General features: G+C 55.3%; 1 protein-coding gene across 2 annotated transcripts in view; it reads left to right on the forward strand.

Moving 5' to 3' along the window:
- RIN3 (Ras and Rab interactor 3) overlaps positions 1-22,380 on the forward strand; it is a 125,471-nt gene that overhangs the window by 76,432 nt on the left and 26,659 nt on the right. For both annotated transcript variants that reach the window (XM_060620597.3, XM_060620596.3), the window contains exons 4-6: positions 3,404-3,476; positions 11,721-11,812; positions 19,153-20,712. In XM_060620597.3, the coding sequence (XP_060476580.2) occupies positions 3,404-3,476; positions 11,721-11,812; positions 19,153-20,712 (1,725 nt within the window). The remainder of the gene's footprint in view (positions 1-3,403; positions 3,477-11,720; positions 11,813-19,152; positions 20,713-22,380) is intronic.

The following is a 22,380-nucleotide window of genomic DNA, read 5'->3' on the forward strand; positions in this document are numbered from 1 at the left end:
CACACTGTATATACTGTATGTTAGCTAACTTGACAATAAATTATAATAATAATTTTTTAAAAAGATGGATTCTCATGCATAGAGCAACAGCACGAGCAAAGGCCCAGGGGTAGGAATATGGACTGTGTTGACAGGATAAAGTGAGGAAAATGGGCCCCCCAAGGGACAGGTTTTCTTTTGAGGAGCCATACGAAATAATGCCAAGCAGAGCCACAGAAACCCTTCTACCTCCATGACTGGCTTACTAGTTTAAAGTTACAGTTTAGTAATCCTGTATTGTCACTGACTGAGCGTGCTGTGCACCATTCTAGCGGCTTCTGGGAATGAGCATTGCTTATGAGTGGGTTCATTAGTGTCCTAGGACCGCTGTGCTATTTGTGGTCCTAAAACAACACAGGTTTATTTTCTCGCAGTTCTGGAGGTCAGAAATCAACAGTCAATGTGTTCGTTGTTTCTGCAGATCAGGGAGAATCTGTTCCACGCCCCTCTTCTAGCTTCTGGTGAAAACTAGCACTCTCTGGTGTTGCTTGACTCATAGAGGCCTTGCTCTAATCTCTGCCTGCATCGTTATGTGGCCTTCTCCTCTCTGCGTTTGTGTCCCACGTCTTTACGCATTTTTGTGAGGACACCATTCATGGGATTTAGGGTTCACCCCAATCCAGTCTGACTGCATGTTAACTTGATTATACCTACATAGACCCTATTTCCAAATCAGGGTCAGGGCCTCAACATACCTTTTTGGGGGACACAATTCAACCCATAACAGGTGGATACTTTATTATCCCTGTTTTATAGCTGAAGAAACCAAGGCACAGAGAGGGTAAGCAACAGAGTGACGGAGGCATGTTCACATTTGGGCATTTGGGCCCGGGCGCCCACACACGAGGCACCAGGCCGGTACAGCACAGAACTGTGGATGGTCCTGGAAGCTAAGCCCAGCCAACATTAGGATCATCGAACGCTTACCCATTTGCATTAGCCCGTGCTCCGGAATGATGTGAAGCTGTCTGTCGGGACTCCCTCAGGTCTGAGGTGTCCCTTTGGACTCCTGCGGGGGAGAGCGATGAGCCATCCAAAGTGTCCCGAGGCCTCTATTCCTCCGGGGTCTCCCTCCCAGATAGACATTTAATACACATAGTGATCTCCCAAATTGCGTGCCACACACTGTTCTGGGTCCTGGGGGAGAGGAGACTCAAATTTGGGCCACACCCTGGCCCTGGCATGCAGGAGCTCCCCCAGGGGTGTCCGTGGTGTGAAGGGATGCTGTCCCCGCAGAAGAGGGAGTGGCTGACTTTATCTTAAAAGTTTCAAGTGTGTCCTGCAAAGGTCAGACATGTCCCCGTGTCCCCGTGGCTAGGGACAGCTACTAACTGTTGAGTACGCGCACCAGGTACGCTAGGCTTTCTGCATGCATCACTACTAGCCTCCCCTTGAGGGATTCGCAAGGAAGTCTTTACTTCCCCGCTTGATAGACGGAGCTCTCTCTACCTCTTGAGGCTACAGGCTGTCTTTTTTGGCCCGGGGCTCCCTTGGCCTGTCGCTTCTTGAGAGAGTCGGTGATGCCCCAAATGCCAGCACTAGGTGGCGCTGTGGCCCGCCCCAACTGCTACTGATTCACAAAGGGTGGCAGTTGCAGGGATGGATGTTTCTGACTAAGTCATTTGTATGCACCTTCCAAGCACCACTGGCACTTTAATCTACTTAGTATTTTTTCTTGGGGCGCCTGGGCGGCTCAGTCAGTTGGACTCAGACCATGATCTCATGGCTAGTGAGTTTGAGCCCTGTGTCGGGCTCTGTGCTAATAGCTCAGAGCCCAAAGCCTGCTTTGGATTTTGTGTCTCTGTCCCTCTCTGTCTCTCTTTCTCAGAAATACATAAACATTTAAAAAAAAAATTACTTAGCGTTTCTTTAAACTCTTAAAGTGTCTATGGGAAACCATTATTTCTTTGCCGTAAATAGATGATGAGTGTAACTTCTTTTTAAAAATCCTGTTAACCGTTTAGAACAGTGTCTAGTACGTTTAAAGAAGGCAAATATAAAAATAAAGCTATTCAGAGGCGCCTGTGTGGCTCAGTTAGTTAAGCATCCAGCTTTGGCTCAGGTCATGATCTCGCAGTTTGTGAGTTCGAGCCCCGCGTCGGGCTCTGTGCTGACAGCTTGGAGCCTGGAGCCTGCTTCGGATTCTGTGTCTCCTTCTCTCTCTGCCCCTCCCCCACTTGTGCTCTGTCTCTCTCTATCAAAAATAAATAAATGTGAAAAAAATAAAAAATAAAATGATACCAAGCTATTGGAACAAAACATGTTGGTTCGTGTGTGCCCATGTCGCAGAGCACAATGCAGTGAAATGCTGTCCTAGGCTTTGAAAACAGAACAGCCTCCTGTCATCTAGATGTATGGTTGGAAGGGCTCCTTCCTTTTGCAGGTGGTGGCCCTGACCCATGGTTGGAACCAGGCCTGGGACCCAGGTCCTGACTTCCCCTCCACCACACAGATGGGAGAAGAACCTTAGGAAATTGGAGCTGAAGTGTGACCCTCTGTTTCTTGGTATCTCTGGTGCCTGAGAAAGTTCACTGTGGGGGATCCCCAACACAGGGAGCATCACCTGTTGGGCATATGGAGCCCTGGGATGACAGTCAGGGGTCGTGAACTTGCATGACAGCCAAGATGGGCAGTGGACTTCGACCAAATGGCTTAGCTTCTCTGGGCCCCTTGTCCTGAGAACCCAAAGCAGGGTTCTTTGGTCAGTCCCCTTTGGGTTCCAAAGTGGGGTCGGTCCACCCCCACTTACCTTCAGGCACATCCCAGCACCGTGCCCCTCCAAGGAGCCATATCCACCTTGGGATGGCATCTTGGGCAAGTGCTTTGATCCCTTTTTGTTGTCGGAGCTGGGAAATACCAGGGTCACCCTCACTCTTGGATTACCCATATAGCCAAATTGAGTAAGGTTCTAACAGGCCCAAGGGTTCTTGGGTGAAAGGCCAGTGGCCCTGGTCCTGCCCTCCTGCACCTCCCGGAGACCCAGACAGAACTGGGCAACTTGCCCCCTGCTGGCCCCTCCCAGTTCCTTGTCAGATTGAGATGACCCTCATCAATTCAATGTTTAATTCTGCTTTTACGATCTAGAGTCTGCTGTGTCATTTTGCCCCAAATGATGACTGTGTATCAAAGATAACCAGCTGCTGTAATAGTCCCCTGAAATCTCAGTGGAGTAACACCACAGAAGTTCAGTCCCCACTTGCCTACAGTCTGGTTAGGAGCCGATGTGTATGAGGCTGCAGGATGCCAGGCACTGTGGTTGGCACTGGGACCCCCTGTGAAGGCGGCAGGTATGGCCCCAACCCTCAGGGAGTCTCCTTCCGCCTGGCAGGGACACTCATCCAGAGCTTCTGTCATCTCTCCTCAGTACTGTACCTGGAAGGCTCGGTTCTTGTGTTTGAGGACATCTTCAGACTGATCGCGTTCTACTGTGTCAGTAGGTGAGTAGATCTGGCCCCACAGAAGGGCATCTGGTTGCAACCGGCATTCGTGCACCCTTGGGTGGGGGTGAGGGTCACAGGGGAGCCCCCAGAGGGAAGGAAAGGTTCGGCCCAGAGGAGGCACAGAGAGGGGACGGTCCCCGGCTTTGCCCTGGTAACCATGAGGGAGGTGTTGGCTCTGATGCTATCTTAGTCTGGCCGGTAAGGGCCCCTCCCTCGTCACCACCTGCCCCCTGACTCACAGCCCCTTACCCCAACTTCCTGTGCTCCAGCTTCCAGGACAGCCTGGAGTCCCATGAGGACCTGACCCGCCCTGTTGCAGGGGTTATAGATGGCACTTCCTGTGGGGACAACAGGAAGGGCTGATACCCCTCAGTGGGACAGAGCCTGTGATTATTAAGTAGCTGCTGGGTGGGGTGAGTGACTGATCACCACCCTCAGAGCTGCTCTGTTTCCTCAGAACTGGCTGCAGGCCAATAGGGATGTAAAAAGGTATTTTGGTGTCATAATGGCTGAAGCTCCAGGCCCTTGACGAGGGCTGGGCAGGATGCCTTGGGCTCCAGGGCTCCAGGCTCGCTTCTCCATGCGACCGAGAGACCATCCTTGCTGCCTCCCGTGAAAACCATGCTCAACCCAGTACGCCCTTCCCACCTGCCGGAACCCTCCTGGGCTGCGATGGGCAGAAAAACGTGATGCTGGGTGATAGCAGCCGCTGACAGCCAGCACCTGTTGAGGGCTCTCCGGTACCCAGCACTGTGCTAAGAGTTTTTATATCCATTACCTTTGTAAGTCTTGCGAACAGTTCCCTGAGGGAAGTTCCCATTTCACAGATGTGGAAGCTGAGGCTGAGGGAACTAACTTGTTCAGGTCACATGGGTGGTAAATGGCGGCATGGAGATTGAAAGTAGGTAAATCTCCAAGGTCTATGATCTTTGCTACAACTGCCCCCACCCCCCGCACTGTGTGCCTCTCACAATAATTTCAATGATCTGGCATGTTCTTTCTGAGGCAGAGCGGCAGAGGCCCCCTGGCCCTCCATATGTTATGACCTGCCGAGCTCTCAGGGAGCTTTCTTGTTCTGAGAAGTTCCTGTCTTAGGAGAGAGTGCCCAGCATGGCGTTTGGTGCTTGGAATGAATAAATGAACAATGACATCATTGCAGAGCCCAGAACTTGCACTCGTCTCTTCGTCTCTCTGAGGCTCAACTTCCTCTTCTGTAAAATGGGAATGCTCATACCCGCTGACACATGCCAGAGAAAGAAAGCGGATAAAGGAGCCACCCAGCAGCTAGTAGGCGTTCTGGTTCTGTTTCCGTGGGTTGGGCCCTGGGAGGGCGTGCTGGAGTAGTGACTTTGTGTCCAGAGAGATCTGGAGCCATGGTCACCAAGCGCACGCTGTCACCTGCCGACCTTTCCGCCTCTGGCTGCTGTTTCTCTGCGTTCCAGAAAAACAGGTGCCCGTTTGCCCACCCTCAGCTGCTCAGGGAACCCACGAGATCACAGGGCACAGAGCCCGTATGTCTCGAAGTCAACATTACCGTATTTGGTGTCAGCACCAAGGCCGTATGTGAGGAGTGAGATGCTGTGGGAGGAAGAGCCCCAGGCCAGGAGCTGGAGACCCGTTACCTCGCTGTCATCCGGCCTCCCCTAGCTGTGGATGCCTTAGCTCTCGAGGGGATGGTCGCCAAGATGGCAGAGCATAGAGCCAGCACTTTCCTTGGGAGCACACGCTCCCCCCTCCCTGTCCCCATGCGGGAAGACACGGGCCCGCTTCAGAGTGCTCACCCTAACGTTCCGGGCTGGATGGTCGTCTGGTGTGAGGGCTCTAGAGAGCCTTCCCAGACCTGCCTGGGTTTTGCAGTCGCCCAGGAAGCTGGTTAAAAATACAGACTCCTGAGGGCACCTGGGTGGCTCAGTCAGTTAAGCATCCGACTTCAGCTCAGGTCATGATCTCACAGTTCGTGAGTTCGAGCCCTGCGTCAGGCTCTGTGCTGACATCTGGGAACCTGGAGCCTGCTTTGGATTCTGTGTCTCCCTCTCCCTCTGCCCTTCCCCCTGCCTCTCTCTCTCTGTCTCTCAAATAAACAGGACAAAAATTTTTAAAACAATACCGACTCCTGGAGTCTACCCCAGAGATTCTGACCCAGCGGGTCTGGGGTGGGGCGCAGTCATAGCTTAGCTGGGGCTCTCCTAGAGGCACGCATACAGGTGATGCTAAAGGACTTGCCCCCAAGGAGAGAGCAGCAGGGGGAGGGGGAGCTAGGACGCGGGAGGGAGAGGAGTCCAGCAGAGGTGAGATTGCAGGGGCCATCCCAGCCTCAGCAGGATCCCAAGGGCGGCTCTGGAGCAGAAGAGAGACCTCAGCGTTGTCCACCTTAAAGCCAGCGGGGCTAGGCTTTCGTACCCACCAAGCCACCCGACCAGCCCCCATGACAGAGGCATTTGTGGCTCTCCACAGGGTCAGTGGGGCAGGCAGTGAGGCTCCAGCATTCAGGACAACCCTCTGAGGGTCACAGGGGCCAGTCCCCGGGAGCAGATCCCACTGAGGCTGGGCGATGGGTGGGCAGGGCTGGTAAGAGGCGTCCGTGGGTCAGGCTGGGGCAGCAGCAGACTGAGCAAACCGGCTCCCATTGATTGACCAGGCATCTGTGTAGAGTCAGGTTTGGTCTGCGCTCTGCCCACAGAGTTCTTTCTAACCCCTACAGCTGGCTTGTGGGGAGGTGTTCTCATCTACGGACCCACTTCAGAGGCTGATGCCCCCTGCCCCCAAGTTGTGCTAAGAATCAGACACAAAGTTCCTTGTAAGGGGCCTGCCAGAGGGCCTGGCGTGACGTAAACACTCCAGGGGCCATCACGGGTGTTCTTACAGCTGTTACAGACAAGGAAACTGAGGCTGGGGCCGTTGCCCGCTCAGGTCACACAGCTCAGTCCTGAGCCGATTTGAACCCAAGCTTATCTGGACCCCCAAACCCCAGCTGCTTCTTCCCGGCACACGATGCAGGGCCTGGGGCCTAGAGAGTGCATGTGCTGTTCCCCTGCAGCCCTCCCCTTCCACGGGTGGGAGGGTCCAGGCCTTCCTGTGGAACAGGTGACACTGGAGACCAAGCAAGGAAGAGCAGGGAGAGAATTCTAGGTAGAGGACACCACACGGCAGGGAAGACTGGCGGTGGGAAGCTTGGGAACGGCTGTGTGGGAGAGCTGGACACGGGGGTGGGGATGAGATGGAAGGCCTCGAACGCCAAGCCCGGGAGCTGTGGGGACATCCTTCCTCGGCTGCTGTGAGCCCCACTGCTGCTCCCAGTCGGGCCGCATTCTAGCACACCTGCGTGGCCGCAGCAGACAGCAGAGGGGAGGAGGGGAGAGGGGAGACCAGCCCAGGGCCACCGCAGCCACGCAGTGCCTGCGGGGAGGCCCCTGCCCCAGCGCCGGGCTGGAGGAACTGAGAGGGGTGGGGGGGACAGCCACTGCAGAAGGGAGTCAGGGAACAGAGGAGCCAGGGGGGCGCTGGGGCTGCTTTCCTGGGCAACAGGGCCGTGAACACATTGGATCTTTTCTGGAGCACTGACTGTGCTCCAGGCACTCTACCAAGCCCCTTACAAGGACCCCGAGGACAAATCCTTAGGGCACCCAGGGGCCAGGCATCTAGCCTCGTGGAGTCGGTGCCGTTAGCTGAAATGAGGAAGGAAGGGTGGAGACCCTCGGGCCTGACTACACAATGTTGTGACTAAGCTACCACCCTCCTTTCCCACGGGGGCAGGGTGGTAGGCCGGTCCTCTTTGCCTCTGAAGAAAGCTGTTTCTGGCATTGCCTTCCCAGCTTCCTCAGGAGCTGTGGTCTTACCTGGGGGTGGTGCCCGTGAGCGGCGGAGAGGGAAGGAGCCCGACCACGCTGGGAAGCACCCATGACCTGTGCTTTTAGGAGGAGGAATGAAACACACAAGCCCCCACTAGGTGCTGGCATGCACTGCCGGCATTTTCTATGCCCCGGCTCATTGAATTCTCAAAACAAGCCCGTGGGAGGGCATCGTGTCCCCTCCGTCAGACCGGGAAGCTGAGAAGGAAATGACACCCAGCCAGGACTGGCAGAGCTAGGGGTTTCGCAGGGTCTGTCGAAGTTCATGCTTGTTTTCACCTTCTCCCTCTCTCTCACTTGGAAAGTTTACCAAAGTAGGGTGCCTGGGTGGCTCAGTCAGTTAAGCGTCTGACTCTTTAATTTCGGCTCAGGTCACGATCTTGTGGCTCGTGAGACCATCGAGCCCCGTGTTGGGCTCTGTGCTGACAGTGCAGAGCCTGCTTAGGATTCTCTCTCTCTCTCTCTCTCTCTCTCTCTCAAATAAATAAATAAACAAACAAAAATGTTTTAGGGGTGCCTGGGTGGCTCAGTCGGTGAAGCATCCAACTTCGGCTTAGGTCATGAATCTCGCGGTTTTTGAGTTCGAGCCCCGCGTCGGGCTCTGTGCTGACAGCTCGGAGCCTGGAGCCTGCTTTGGATTCTGTGTCTCCCTCTCTCTCTCTGCCCCTCTCCCACTCGCGTGTGCTCCCTCTCAAAAATAAATAAAACATTAAAAAAATTAAAACAAAATTTTTTTAATAAAAAATTTACCAAAATAAGATCATGTTTTTCCCTCTACAGTGATGAACTTTCAAAACCACAAAAGTCACCCAAGGGCTCTCAGGGGATGGAGCTGGGGGTGCCATGGGGGCATTGAGGGGACACATATTGTTCCCACAAGCCAGGACATTCCATGGAAATAAGCATTCCCCAGGTCACCCCAAGGCTTTACAGGAACTGGGCAGGGTTGCCCAGCCCTCAGGGGAAGAGAAAATGAGCATTAATGAGATAGTATACTCATTATGTGTGTTTTTGGTATGTGGTGTTTTTCCATCCTGTTTATTTTTTATTTTATTTTTTATTTTTTAAAATTTACATCCAAATTAGCATATAGTGAAACAATGATTTCAGGAGTAGACTCCTTAATGCCCCTTACCTGTTTAGCCCATCCCGCCTCCCACAAGCCCTCCAGCCACCCTCAGTTTGTTCTCCATATTTATGAGTCTCTTCTGTTTTGTCTCCCTCCCTGTTTTTATTTCAATCCTGTTTATACTCCCATTATAATGAGAGTATAGTATAACACGAAAATATATTTGGTTTGGTCTTTGTCCCCGTTCCCAACACAAAGCTCCTAAAACCCTTGGGATTGCCTGAGTGACAGGGTGTCTTTTGTTAGTCATCATGAGCCCCTTTTAGTGATACCTGAGTTTGTGCCAAGAGCTGACATAGGCAGGACCCCCAGGGAGCCTCAGGATGGGCTGGTCACCAGGAAGACAGAGTGTTCAGAGGGCTGGGACTTGCAGCCCCACCCACCCACCTCCCACTTGCTGAACACACTGAGGTGCCAGGAGGGTGGCGCGCCCAGAGAGGCATCCAAGTTCAGCGTCCCTTCCTCCGTACCTTGCCTATGCACCTCTTTGGGCTGTTCCTGAGTTGTATCCTTTATAATAAACTGGTAAATGTAAGGAAAGTATTTGCCTGAGTTCTGTGCACCATTCTGGCAAATGGTCAAACCTGAGGAGGGGGCTGTGGGAACCTGCAAGTTATAGCCAGTCAGTCGGGAAGTGCAGGTGGTCCGGGACTTGCAACAGGCTTCTGAAGGTGGGGCGGAGTCCCTTACCTGTGGGGGCTACACTACTTCTAAGTAATTAGCACCAGAATGGAATTAACTCGTGGGACACCCTGTTGGTGTGTGGAAAATTGCAAAATTGGTGGTTAGTGTTAGAAAACACCCTGGAGGGGATCATAAAATTGATCTAGTGGATCAGGACTGCTCTCCTTTTAAAGGAAAATTTAGGGGCATCTGGGTGGCTCAGTCAGTTGAGCGACCGACTTCGGCTCAGGTCATGATCTCACAGTTTGTGAGTTCGAGCCCCGCGTCGGACTCTGTGTTGACAGCTCGGAGCCTGGAGCCTGCTTCAGATTCTGTGTCTCCCTCTCTCTCTGCCCCTCCCCTACTCATGCTCTGTCTCTCTCTGTCTCAGAAATAAATAAACATTAAAAAAAAATTAAAGGAAAATTTAAATGAGACTGGGAAATATCAGAATGTGTCTCACATAAGTTGGATAAGTCTTGTTTTGCTAAACTCTTGCTTTAGTTATGTGTGTGTATGAGTGTGTGTGAGGGAGAGAGCGTGTGCGTGGGGATATACACTGCTTCGAGATGCCAGATGTGTTTCTTACTGGCGGTCATGGTCAAAACGTTCAAAAACCACTGAGTAGAATAGAGGCCTTTAGGGAGGGGCATCTCCTACCCTGGGAGGTACACAGGCTGACCCACCCACGTGTGGGGGGACATGTTGGAACATTCATGCTTATTCCATTGGAGCATTATTCCATTTTTCAAATTTCCATTTTTGTGAATGCTTTTTAAGGGACTTAATGGTCCGTTATATAAGGAATGTATACGTACACACGTACACATACACACAACCGGAGAGGTGCTCGATTTTCATTTGTATGGATAGCTTTTGTTTTGGGGGCTGTGATTCCCATCCCAGGCTGTGTCCATCAGGATCCCCTTGAGAGCTGGTGAAAAATATGGATTCTTGGGGGCCCCGGGTGGCTCAGTTGGTTAAGCGTCTGACTCTTGACTTCAGCTCAGGTCATGATCTCAGGGTGACTGGGATGAACCCCACACTGGGCTCTGCACTGACAGCACAGAGCCTGCTTGGGATTCTCTCTGTCCCTCTCTCTCTCTCTCTCTCTGCCCCTCCCCTGCTCATGAGCCTGCACACACTCTCTCTCACTCTGTCTCTTGTGTGTGTGTGTGTGTGTGTGTGTGTGTGTGTGTATGGATTCCTAGCCCACCCCCAGACCTGACCCTGGGAGCCCATGCACGTAGATCTGAGGATCTGCATTTTTAGCAGCCCTCCCATGGGATTCTGATCCAGAGTTAAGTAATACAAAGGTATTAATACCTACCCACATGCTGTGATACAGTCATCATCATCATCATCATCATCATCATCGTCGTCGTCGTCGTAATAGTAATAATATCATGTGACACAAAGCCTGCAAACACCCAGCTCAGTACCTGGCACATAATAGTCACTCAACAAACACTCTATCCTGTGGGTGCTTTGCCTTGGATCAGAAGAGGCAGCCCCTGGGTGAAGTGTTGAATTGGATGAAGTGTCAGGGAGTGGGGACAGATGAAGTCCTTGAACAACACTGGGTCATGGAGAAGGAGGGGGTCCATGGTACAGCCTCAAAGGATGTGTAGAATCTAAGTAGACGTGTTCGGGGGGAAGAGGGGGCCTTCCCTCTATGCAAAGCTCAGAGGTGCGGCATAGCAAAGCATGCTCCCTACAGGAAAATGAGCATGCCCTTTTGGGGGGCAGCCAGGAGGCCCCTGAGTGCAAGAGAAGGGTCTGTGGTGCAGAAGCGAGGAGCTGGCGGGAGAGGCAGGGGGCAGAGCCAAGGCCAGGGAAGGCCGTGGACGCAGGGGTCCCAGGCTGGGGGTGGTCTGCAGCCACCAGGACGGCATCTTGAGCAGCACACAGAGAAGGGGGGGTGAGGGGGCATAGGAGAGTGTCCTGGTGGCGGGGGGTGGGCACCAAATGAGCTGAGGGACTCTGCAGGCCATTACGACATACACAGTGACCGAGGAGCCGCTGGAAACCCTGCTGGCAGGCCAGAGAGCCAACTGGGTAAACTGAGGCAACACAGGGATGAATTGCGCCATCCTTCAAAGTTAGAGATTGGGATAGTGGTGGCCTGAGTTGGGGATGAGCACTGAGGGTGCAGTCTGGGTCTAGGCCCGGCCTGCCCGGAGGGGCCGACTGGTAACCTTCACAGGGGAAGCCTGACTATGAGCTCACTGCCCATCTCAGCGTGGACCCACAATGGTTAGCAGCAGGCAGGAAGGCGTGGGTCACTACCCAGAATAGCACCAGTAGAGGAAACTTCCTGGGCTTCCCACAGGAAAACCAGGGAGAAGCCGTGACCCACCCCCCTCAACTCCCAAGCACAGTCTCCCATTTCTCCGGGTCCCTCAGTGCTGGCATAGGACTAGAGCCGACTGGTGGCTCCCTCAGCCACAGGGCTCAGCTCCTGGGCCCCCAGGGAAGCTTCCAGTCTGCATGGAGACCCATCAGCCATCAGGGTTGCTTCCTTTATGGGCTGTGGGGCCAGGGAATGGGCACATGGGTCCCTCTCCCCCACATGACCTCCGACCTTTCCTGTCTCCACAGAGATTTGCTGCCCTTCACGCTGAGGCTGCCCCAGGCCATCCTTGAGGCCCACAGCTTCACAGACCTCGAGACCATCTCCAACCTGGGCCTGGGTAAGTCCCCGCCGAGGTTCAGGCCAGGTGGCAGGGCTTTTGGAAATGGGGCCTCAGGACTGCTGCTCACCTGTGCACGGGGGCAGCCCCTTCGGCTGAGGCCAAGCTGGATGCTGAGTCCCACCCAGCTCCCGTGGGACCACCCCTCCCCCTCCCCTGGCTGCTGAGCCCCCGTAGCCCGCAGACTCTCCCAGTTTCCAAAGTGGCACCTTTTACAGCTACCCAGAAGGTCTGGGGGAGCCGGGGCCAGTCAGGACCAGCACAGGCTGACCCGCAGTCAGGACGTGGCTCTGGGAAAGGCCGAGCCAAACTCCCAGGCCTTTGTCCACTGACCAGAGCTGGGCACCAGCCCTGCCGCACCCCCCTGGCCTCCCCCGCTGTGCCAGAAAGAAGAACAGCATGAACGTGACTGTGAGCTGAATGCGGGATGGGTAACAGGTTTGTAACTCACACAGCCCAAGTGACGTCTCCTCTGAGGTCTAAAGTGGCATAATGACATCCAAGCACGACCTCTCCACTGCCCCTCACCTGCACCCCATGGCCTTCACAGTAGGTTTGCGGCAAGCAGTCAGGGGCCAGTCCGAGGCCAAGTCAGCAGGGCAAGTGAGCCGCACGGGCTGCATCTGGAGAGGTTTACTTCTGACGGGAGGGGTCTGCCTGCTCCAGCCCTCGGCCCCACAGTGGGGTTCAGGCCGTGCCGTGTGCGGGTCTCGGCCTACAAGCGACCAGTGTTGTGGCTGGACCGGCCCTTGTGGTTCTTATTACGTTTGCAAGACACCCTTCAGCAACAACCATCAGGAGACTTTGAAAAAAAATAAAGGTTTATTAAGAGACTCTCTTAAAGATAGAGAACAAATTGAGGGTTGATGAAGGGAGGGGGCGGGGATGGGCTAGATGGGTGATGGGTACTAAGGACAGCCCTTGTTGGGATGAACGCTGGATGTTGTATGGAAGTGATGAAACACTGAATTCTCCTCCTGAAACCAATATTGCTCTGTACGGTAACTAGCTAGAATTTAAATAAAAATTTGAAAAGAAGATTGGGGCGCCCGGGTGGCTCAGTCGGTTAAGCGGCCGACTTCGGCTCAGGTCACGATCTCACGGTCTGCGAGTTCGAGCCCCGCGTCGGGCTCTGTGCTGATGGCTCAGAGCCTGGAGCCCGTTTCCGATTCTGTGTCTCCCTCTCTCTCTCTGCCCCTCCCCTGTTCATGCTCTGCGTCTCTCTGTCTCAAAAATAAATAACATTAAAAAAAATTTTTTTTAATTTGAAAAGAAGAAAAAGAAAGGTTTATTGCTTACAAGACCTAGAAACTACATAGCACCCCTGGGGCCCCACAGTGAGGTCATGGGGAGAAAGCACATGTGGGCCAGGGGTTCTGCTTTTTTGGAGGTTGACAGTGGAAACCTAGGGTTTCACAGGCTCACTCTTAATTGGTGAATTTAAAACATGAGGGGGGATGGGGCGCCTGGGTGATTCAGTCGGTTAAGCTTCGGACTCTTGATTTCAGCTCAGGTCATGATCCCAGGGTCACGGGATGGAGCCCCACTCCCACTCTGGGTGTGGAGCCTGCTTGAGATCCTGTCTCTCCCCCTGCCCCTTACCTGCTTATGCATGCATGGGTGTGTGAGCTCTCTCTCTCTCTCTCTCTCTCTATCTTTCAAACAAACTATGAGAGGGAAATTTAATATGCACGAAGAGAGAAAATAAAAGTGGCCCAAATGGTCAGCTGTCTAAATCAACCAAGATCTCTAGAACAAAGGAGCCTCAGTGGAGGAGGGCAGCCTGGCTGTTATCTAGTCTTGTGACTGGCGACGTGTTTATTCAAAATACCGTTGAAGGATGCCTCTTTGGAATGGATACCTCAGCAATTAAAGCTTAAGTCAGGCACTTAGATTGTGAAAAGAAAAAAAAAAAACTGGTAGGGATTACACAACAGGCAGGTGTCCAGGGGCTCCCCAAAGGTTTTGCTCTCCTGGAGGAACATGGCTGCCCCCGCTAAACCCTAGACACACACTGTGTTTAAGAGAATCTTCTCCCCTGGATAGAGGCACATTCCTTTCCGGAAGAGACAAGCCCTTCTGTCCTGGGAGTGCTGGACCTCAGGCACCTTAAGGAAGTGGAGAAGAGAGGTTGCCGTCTGGGAGGACAGTGGCATTTCAGATTCGTCTGTCAGCACCTGCTTCCCTGAGAAGCGGATTGAAATGGAACCCGGGTGCGAGGCAGCCTGGGAACTGGAGGGTTCTGGTCAGACCTGGCGCCCGCTAGAGGCTGTAATGCAAAGCAAGGCCTCCAGAATCACTTTTCCCTGTGGCCAAGGAAGGGTTAACTTTTCAGGCCGTGCCCAGAATGGACAGAGACCCAGAGCCCAAAGTGCACATGCCTTCATAGGCCAGAGGTGCCTCTGAGATGGGCAGCTGTAGGCCTCCCGACCTTCACCCGTAACGACGATACCAGATACGCAGGGAGCAGCTTTGCCAAGAGCCCGGATGCGCCGGGCATTGTGCCCCCAGCATCTCATTATTCCAGGCAAGGCATTCTCATGACAAAGACCTGAAGCCCCCTCAAACTGGCAGAGATGAAAGGGGACTCCGTGAAGGGACACTGAGGAGTCTCCGAGAAACAGAGCAAAAGGCCAGCCAGGCTTTGCGGGCAGCAGCAGCTGCCTCGCTGGCTTCCTCCCTAACCGCGGGTCCCTGCTCCCCGACAACACCCCCTGCCTCCCCCGGGCCGGGATCTGGTGCCAGCCTCACGCCACCCGCTGACCTTGCAGTTGGAAGAAGTTGTGAAGCTGTGTGTTTCCTCCTGTCACCGAGTGTCTGCAATGTAATTTTTTTGGCATTCTACTCACTTTTTACACAGTGAGTAGAATGTGATAAAAATCCAATTCCCAGCAAAGCCCTGGTGCTCAGGCAGGGGTGATGTTGCCAAGACAGAGATATTTATTTGCAGGGTCAGCACCACGTGGTGGCCCAGAGCGGGTGCTTGTTGCTCACGAACTGATGTAAGAGAGTCCAGGTTTGGCCTTGGAAAGGCTGGCGTTTAATAGGAAGCCAGGCTGCAGAGGGGTTGTCTTGGGGCCGCAAAGCTGACATGGGGATGAAACTGCATGCAGTTGATTCTTAGCACAAGGGGAACCTAGAGCAAGTACTTAATGGCAACCAGGGGTCAGATTTGTAGAGGTTCTCAGACACGCTTGCAATCTGTATATGCTTAATATATTTTTTAAAGTGTATTTATTTATTTTGAGAGAGAGAGAGAGAGAGCACAAGTTGGGGAGGGGCAGAGAGAGAGAGTGGAGGAGTGAGAGAATCCCAAGCAGGCTCCGAGCTGCCAGTGCAGAGCCCGACACGGGGCTCAAACTCACGAACTGCAAGATCATGACCTGAGCTGAAGTCTGATGCTTAACCGACTGAGCCACCCAGGAACCCACTATGCTTAATATTTTTAAAATATGTTCAGAGAAAGCACATGTTCTATAGCTCTCCCAAATTTGCATGCAATTTGCTTTTTCCTTTACATTATACAATGTGAAATTTCCTAGTTATTAAAAATTCAGTGAAAAGTCATGTGTGAATGACTGTCCAACAGCCTATCTTGGGGATGCCACAAAAACAGTGATTCGCTAAACTCAGAGGACTTTCAGGCTGTTTCCATGACATCTGGACTGCTTTGCTGCATTTACTCATCCCCTCTCTGCCCTGCCACGAGTCCGCCCCCCCACCCGCCCAAGGGTGAAACCTTCATCATCTTTGCCCTCAGAGCCTACAGCCCAGGACCCGGCCTGGCCTGGCCCAGCCCCTCTGAGGATCTCAGGAGTGGGCACCTGGTGAGAGGCGTCCCCGGCCGAGCTGTAGGATGCTACAGGGCCGGCAAAGCACCTGCCTCTGTCTGCAGCAGCCCAGAGGCCGTGAAGATACGGGTGCTCAGGGGATCTCCGGCCACTGAGCCAGGGCTTGGCAGGATGCCAGTGGGCACAAGCGCCCCCAGCTTTGCCAACCACTGGCATTGCACGACAGTGTTCCGGTTCTCCTCTGGCCTTGGCATTCTGCAGGCTACAGAGAAAGTTACCTACTTCCCTTTTTTTTTTTCCAGCATAGAGGCCTGTGCTGCTGCTGTGGTTCCCTAACAGGCCCCCAGACCCTAAGATATAGATCCTCAGGTCCCAGCTTCCCCCCACCCCCAGAGTGGCCTTGGCTCTGAGGCCTCTGCTCTGCCAGAGCGTAGCCACCAGGCCTAGCTTAGGGGCAGGGGAGCAGTCCTTAGTCACCCAGGCCCGGGGCCCTTCGTTCTGAACCCCAATGTCTGTTCCTGCCAGAATCTACATCTGAGTGGTGGAAAATGTGTCCTTTTTTTTTTTTTTCTTCTGTGCATCATGGACCCACCTTGCTATGCGGAGGCAGGCTGTCAACCTGAGCCGTGACAGATAGTATGAGTTTGCCAGGTGGAGAGGGTAGGAAAAGAATTCCAAGCAGAGGGAACAGCATTAGCCAAGACCTTAAGGTGGGGCAGCCCGTGACACATTCAGGAAGAAGCGAGTGGGTGAAGTTGGAAAAGATGCACAGTGCCAGGTCCCATAGGCCTCGAATGCCAGCCTGAAGGGCTGGCAGTGAGTTCTTCAGAGAACTCGGTTAATGTCTGACTCTTGATTTCTGCTCAGGTCATGATCTCCTGGTTAGGGGGATGGAGTCCCACATTGGGCTCCGCACTGACAGCACAGAGCCTGCTTGGGATTCTCTCTCTCCCTCTTTCTCTGCCCCTCCCCTCCCTGCCCATTCACACGCTCTCGCTCTCGCTCTCTCGCTCTCTCTCTCAAAATAAACCAACATTAAAAAAAAAGTAAAGGGTCGGCAGTGATTCTGAACAAAGAGCAACCAAGCCCAGCATGGTGTCCCAAGGAGGAAAATGGATGGGGCTGTGGGCAGGCTATGGCCACGATCTAAGACACCAATGATGAGAACGTCCAGGCATCGGTGACAGTTGTGTTCACCATCTAGCCTATGACTACCGTCTTCACCCAAAGGAAGGTCTTCAGAGAACTTGGTGGTGGGCATCAGGGACCTCAGCTCACATGTGGGGCGGCTGCCAGTTCACCCTTGAGCCAGACTGGCTTCTCTTTGCTGGGAATTCTTCCAGAAGAGACGACTCTCTACTGGTCCTGTGTAGTCAGGGCTCGGCGCTTCCGATGCTCGCCTCTCGGGGCCAGAACATCTGTGTGCTTGGTGTGAAGCACCCCGGGGGAGCGGATCAGTCACAGCGAGGTCAGTAGCTGCCCAAGAGAGCCAAGTGCAGGGCCCAGACGGTCGTGAGGAGCATCCCACCCCGGACGTGAGAGAGCCCAGAGGCTCCCGTCCACCCCGGGCACCCCATGTCCTCAGGCAGTGGCTGTGATGTACGCAGGGCTTGGCAAATGGGGAACGGTCACGTGAAAGCCTGTCGCCCTTGTTACCGTGGAGACAGCTGGCCGCGACACTCAGGATGCCCGACACGGGGTCTCTGCCCGGGACGGGGCTGAACCGGGAGCCCCGCTCTCCTTCCTGATGCACACACTCGCCTTCAGTCCGTGTCCCGGCAGCCCCATCGTCCTGCCAGCCATCTTGTGGTGGCCTCTTTCTTTCGCCCTCAAGAGGCTGTTGTGTTCTTACCACATCGCCAGTTCTGGGGTGCACACCACCCTATCACTCTGACCCCGGGAAGTGTCGCAAGTTCCTACGAAGGAAGGCACATACCACGGGGGGTGAGCACACAGGCTTCAGAGCTAGCCTGACCCGGTTCAAATCCCAGTTCCTCCACTCACCAACCTGTGACCTTGGGCAGTTGTTGAATCTCTCTGGGTCTCTCATCTTCGTGTGATATGGGGACAATATTAGGACTCACACCGGAGGCCTGTGGTCAGGCATCAGTGGGATGATCCGTGTAAAGCAAGTGGCCCACACAGCCAGAACCCAAGACATGTTTGCACCTGTTATTGTTCTTGATGTTATTTTTGGTACTTTTCTTACCGATGAATCCCTCCCAGAAGGTAAGAGCTCTAGGACGGGAGGCTGGAGGCCTGGCCCCATCGTTAACAAGGGACGGTGCACTATCAGTGTCTAACATTAACAGGCTGAAAAAAATTTTTTTTTGGAAAGAGTGGGGGCGCCTGGGTGGCTCAGTCGGTCGAGCATCCGACTTCAGCTCAGGTCAGGATCTCACCGTGTGTGAGTTCGAGCCCCACATCAGGCTCCCTGCTGTCAGCACAGAGGCTGCTTCGGATCCTGTCCCCCTCTCTCTCCCCCTCGTCCGCTTTGTCTCTCTCTCTCTCTCAGAAATAAACAGACTAGAGTCCCCGCTGTTATCCAGGAGGAGCAGCTTGAGTGAGTCCAGTGTGGTCTGCAGACCATCTGAAATTGTGCTCAAAACATTGTGCCCCTGTGCCCTTTTTTGAAGGACGCCAAGCTTCTCTCAGATTCTCCACAGGGCTTGGTACCCAAGAACTCCTGAGCTTGCCAACCCCCCGTGCCCTTTCAGCCGGGACGTTCCAAGCCCGTCACCCAGAGCAAGCCTGGCGTGGACCAACCACATCTGGATCGGGCCGGGCCTGCGTTGGTGGTCACGGCCGTGGGCTGTCCGTGAGGGGTGGGCCAGGAGAGAGGCATGTGCTGGAAGCCAGCCAGCAGTGGAGGATCCCCTGCTTTCTGACTCACCCCCTTCACCACACACACACACACACACACACACACACAGATACACAAATGCAGGGTGTGGGCCATTTTCCTATTTTAACACGGAGATTGACAGAAGCATTCTGCAGTGGGCCGGTGTCCCCCATTTGGATGGTCAGGTCTGAGTTCACAGGCCACGGTGTGTGCTTCGTTCTCCCCGTGCACAACCAACCACGGTGGCCGGGACAGGCCCAAAGCCCCTTCCCTGTGGGGACCTCTGTTCTAAAGGTGACCAGGCAGAGGCCTGGTAAGGTCACGTCACCTGCCCCAGGGCACCCAGCTGGTCGGCTGCAGACCTCCTTGCCTTCTGTCCCCCCACCCATGCCTGCACCCTGATCCATCGGTGCCCTCCGTGGGGGGCTGTCTCACTCCAAGGGGCAGAACTGGAGCCCTGCCTGCCACCGCCGTGTCCCGGCCCCACCCCAGCAGCGCCTGGGAGGATCAAGCCGGGCTTCCCCTCTCGAGGCAGGAAGTGGTGGGAGAGGTTTAAAACAGCCCAGGAGGGGAAACAGCCATCGGAGCAGTGAAGCAAATGCTGTGACCGGCCCTGCCCCCCCCACCCCGCCCACTGACGCCATCGGGCAGGTAGGGGGCCCGGCCTTGGGACTGACCAGCCTCTCCCTCTCTCGTTTCTGCAGGCTTCTGGGACTCCTCGCCGAACCCCCGGCGAGGAGGTGGGAGCCCAGCGGAGCCCCCGAGAGACCCAGCCCCCGGAGCACCGCCAGCCTCCAGCCTCAAGTCCAGCACCCATTATGAAAACTGCTCATGTGAAATCGAGCTGTCCGTAGGAAATGACCGCCTGTGGTTTGTGAATCCTATTTTCATCGAGGACTGCGGTGGCGGTGCCCTGCCTGCCGACCAGCCACCCCCTGAGAGCTGTCCCTCACGCCCGTTGCCTCCCACCTCCAAGTGGGCCCCTCGCCGCCCAGCACCCCCTCCCCCGGCACCCCCTCTCCATCCCTCCGGCCCCCTCCGGCCTCCTCCAGCCCCTGCTCCTGCTCCTGCTCCGGCCTGTCCTTTGCCCGCTTCCCCCCCGGTGGCTGCTCCCCCGCCTCCAGAGCCCCTTCCTCCCACACCCCCAGCCTCTGCCCCCCACCCTGCACCCCATGCCCCAGGCCCCCCAGACCCTCCAAGCCAGCCACCCATGGCAGCCTGCGAGAGATCTCCACGCCCTCCCACAGGCCTGGGCCCCCTCAGGGAGGAAGAGGTGAAGCCAGGGCCGCCCCCTAGCCCCTTGCCGCAGACCCCTGCCCCTCCGACACCCGTGAAGAAGAACCTCCCGGCGGCTCCTCCCAGACGCCGCGTCTCCGAGAAGGTCTCCCTGGAGGACCAGAGTGCAGGGAAGGCGGACAGGGGGATGGCAGCAGAGGGGGACCAGCTGGGTCTTTGTAGGGCATCCACACTCAGCCTGCCTCCCCGGGGGACTTCAGACAGTCCTGGGGAGCGGCCTCCGAGGACCAAAGAGCAAGGTCAGGAAGCGGTGGCCAAGGCCAGTGATCCGGGCAGCATGCCAGAGCCGCCGAGGAAGATCCGGCAACCCCCAGTCCCACCCCCCAGGAGGAGACGGATCTCCCAGCAGCTGGCCTTGGGCCTCGCGAGCCCCTCGGAGAGCACGGAGCCTCCCACGAAGGAGGAAGCCCCTGAGAAACGCACATCCGGTCCGTCCAGAGGAGGCCAAAGCCCCGACGCCCAGGCCAGGACTCAGAGCCCGCACGCCCAGGCCGGTGCCCGACCCCAGAGCTCTCCAGAGTTCAAGGGCTCCCTGGCCTCGCTCGCGGACAGTTTGGGAGTGCCCGCCTCGGCCACAGACCAGGACTCCTACTCCACCAGCAGCACGGAGGAGGAGCTAGAACACTTCAGCAGCTCCGGCGGGAAGAAGAAGCCCTCGGCCGTCCTGGGCAAGGCACGCCACCGCCTCAGCTTCGCGAGCTTCACCAATGTCTTCCACGCCTTCCTCTCCAACAACCGCAAGCTGTACAAGAAGGTGGTGGAGCTGGCCCAGGACAAGGCCTCGTACTTCGGAAACCTGGTGCAAGACTACAAAGTTTACAGCCTGGAGATGATGGCACGCCAGACCTCCAGCACGGAGATGCTGCAGGAGATCCGCACCATGATGACCCAGCTCAAGAGCTACCTGTTGCAGAGCACCGAGCTCAAGGCCCTGGTGGACCCCACCCTGCACTCCGAGGAGGAGCTAGGTCAGTCCCGGGCAGGGGGGGCCGGGCGCGGGCAGCAGGGAGGGCCGATTCCAAACAATCCACCCTTTCCGCGAACGAACCCCTCTGCCGTTCCAAGTTCTGCCCTTGGGCCAGGTGGACGGTGGGAGAACCCCAGCCGCATACGAGGCCGGCGGGACCTCCCCGCGCCCCCTGCCCGCCCAGGTGCTCCTGATTTTCTTAGGGAGACGAGTCACGAGGAGCAGTGGGAGGCAAAAGAGGTACAAACAAACGTGGCTGCGGAGGGCCAGAGCAGTCTCCGCAGGTCTGGTGGCTCTCAGAGATGCCGGCCCCCCAGAGGGCACGGGCCACAGCCCTCTCTCGTTTTGTGGATGTAGATGAAGAAAGGACTCGGCCCAGCTCCCACGGGAGCCAGAGGCTTCAGGGGAAGCTAACCGCCAAGTCCCTGCCTTCGGGTCACCGCTTCTCTAGCTGCTCTGCTCTGGGGCAGTGGGGTCATGATGCGGGCCTGGGAGGACGGGCAACAGTGGGCTGAGGTGGACCGGGGCGGCCGCGCGTCCTGTCGCACAGGCTGGAGAAGCAAAGGGGAAGAAGGAGGTGTGATGAGGAGGGCAGATAGCTAGGACCAGCACCAAACCCAGACATGGGCCAGGCCCAGGCCTGCATGGAAGGAAGGCGTTATCTGGATCTCTCCTGGGACTCAACCACGAGAGCGTGGGTCCCTCCCTTATCCCCCAGGGATAGGGCAGCTCAGGTGTGTTCCTAGATAGACAGGACCTGGGGGCCTCCCCTTACTAGGCAATAGTTGAGACCCTCCCCGCTCCCCGGGGATGGGGTGGAGCTAAAAAGACTTCCCAAGAACGTTTCCCTACTGTCACCCGAAGCAGCCACGGTGGCAAAAGTAGCCATGGGTTCAGATCCCTGCTCAGCCCCACCTGGCTGTGACCCACACCATCAGAGCCCGAGCTGGTCCATCTGCAGAGGCGGGTGGTCATGACGTGTAGGCTGCAGAGTTGCTGTGAGAGCAAAGCTGACTAAATCCCATTCCACTAGCTGATCGGGATGCCTCTTGCATAAGATGACATTTGAACAACGAATAGGTCATGTAGATAGCTGTGGAGTGACTTCTCCAGGCAAAGGAAGTCGCAGGTGCTAAGGCCCTGAGGCAGGAGCAAGCCTGGCAGGTTGGCAGAAAAGCAGGGAGGCCGGGGGGGCTGGAGCAGCATAAGCACAGGGGACCTAGCAAGGTGATGGGTGAGAACAGATCACGGGGGAGACTTCTAGGCCACGGGGAAGACTTTGGCTTCTACTGTGCATGAGATGGGAGCCATTGGAGAGTTCTGAGCATGGGAATATCATGATCAAACATGCCTTAACAGGATTATGCTGGTTGCTGTGCCGAGAATGGATAAAAAGGGGCCAGGGCAAGAGGCTACTCACATAACTCAAGCAAAAGATAGCCCAGGTTGAGGTGGTAGCCATGGGAGTGGTAAGAAGTTAGATTCTGGGTATACTGTATTCTTGAAACTAGAGTCAAATGGATTTGAGAATTCAAAGAGAGACATCAAAAATAATTCTACCAGGGGCACCTGGGTGACTCAGTCGGTTAAGCATCCAGCTTTGGCTCAGGTCATGATCTCAAGGTTCATGGGTTCAAGCCCCGCTTCAGGCTCTGTGCTGACAGCTTAG

This window comes from Panthera onca, chromosome B3 (genome assembly GCF_046562875.1).
Source record: "Panthera onca isolate mPanOnc1 chromosome B3, mPanOnc1 haplotype 2, whole genome shotgun sequence".
Classification (NCBI taxonomy): Eukaryota; Metazoa; Chordata; class Mammalia; order Carnivora; family Felidae; genus Panthera; species Panthera onca.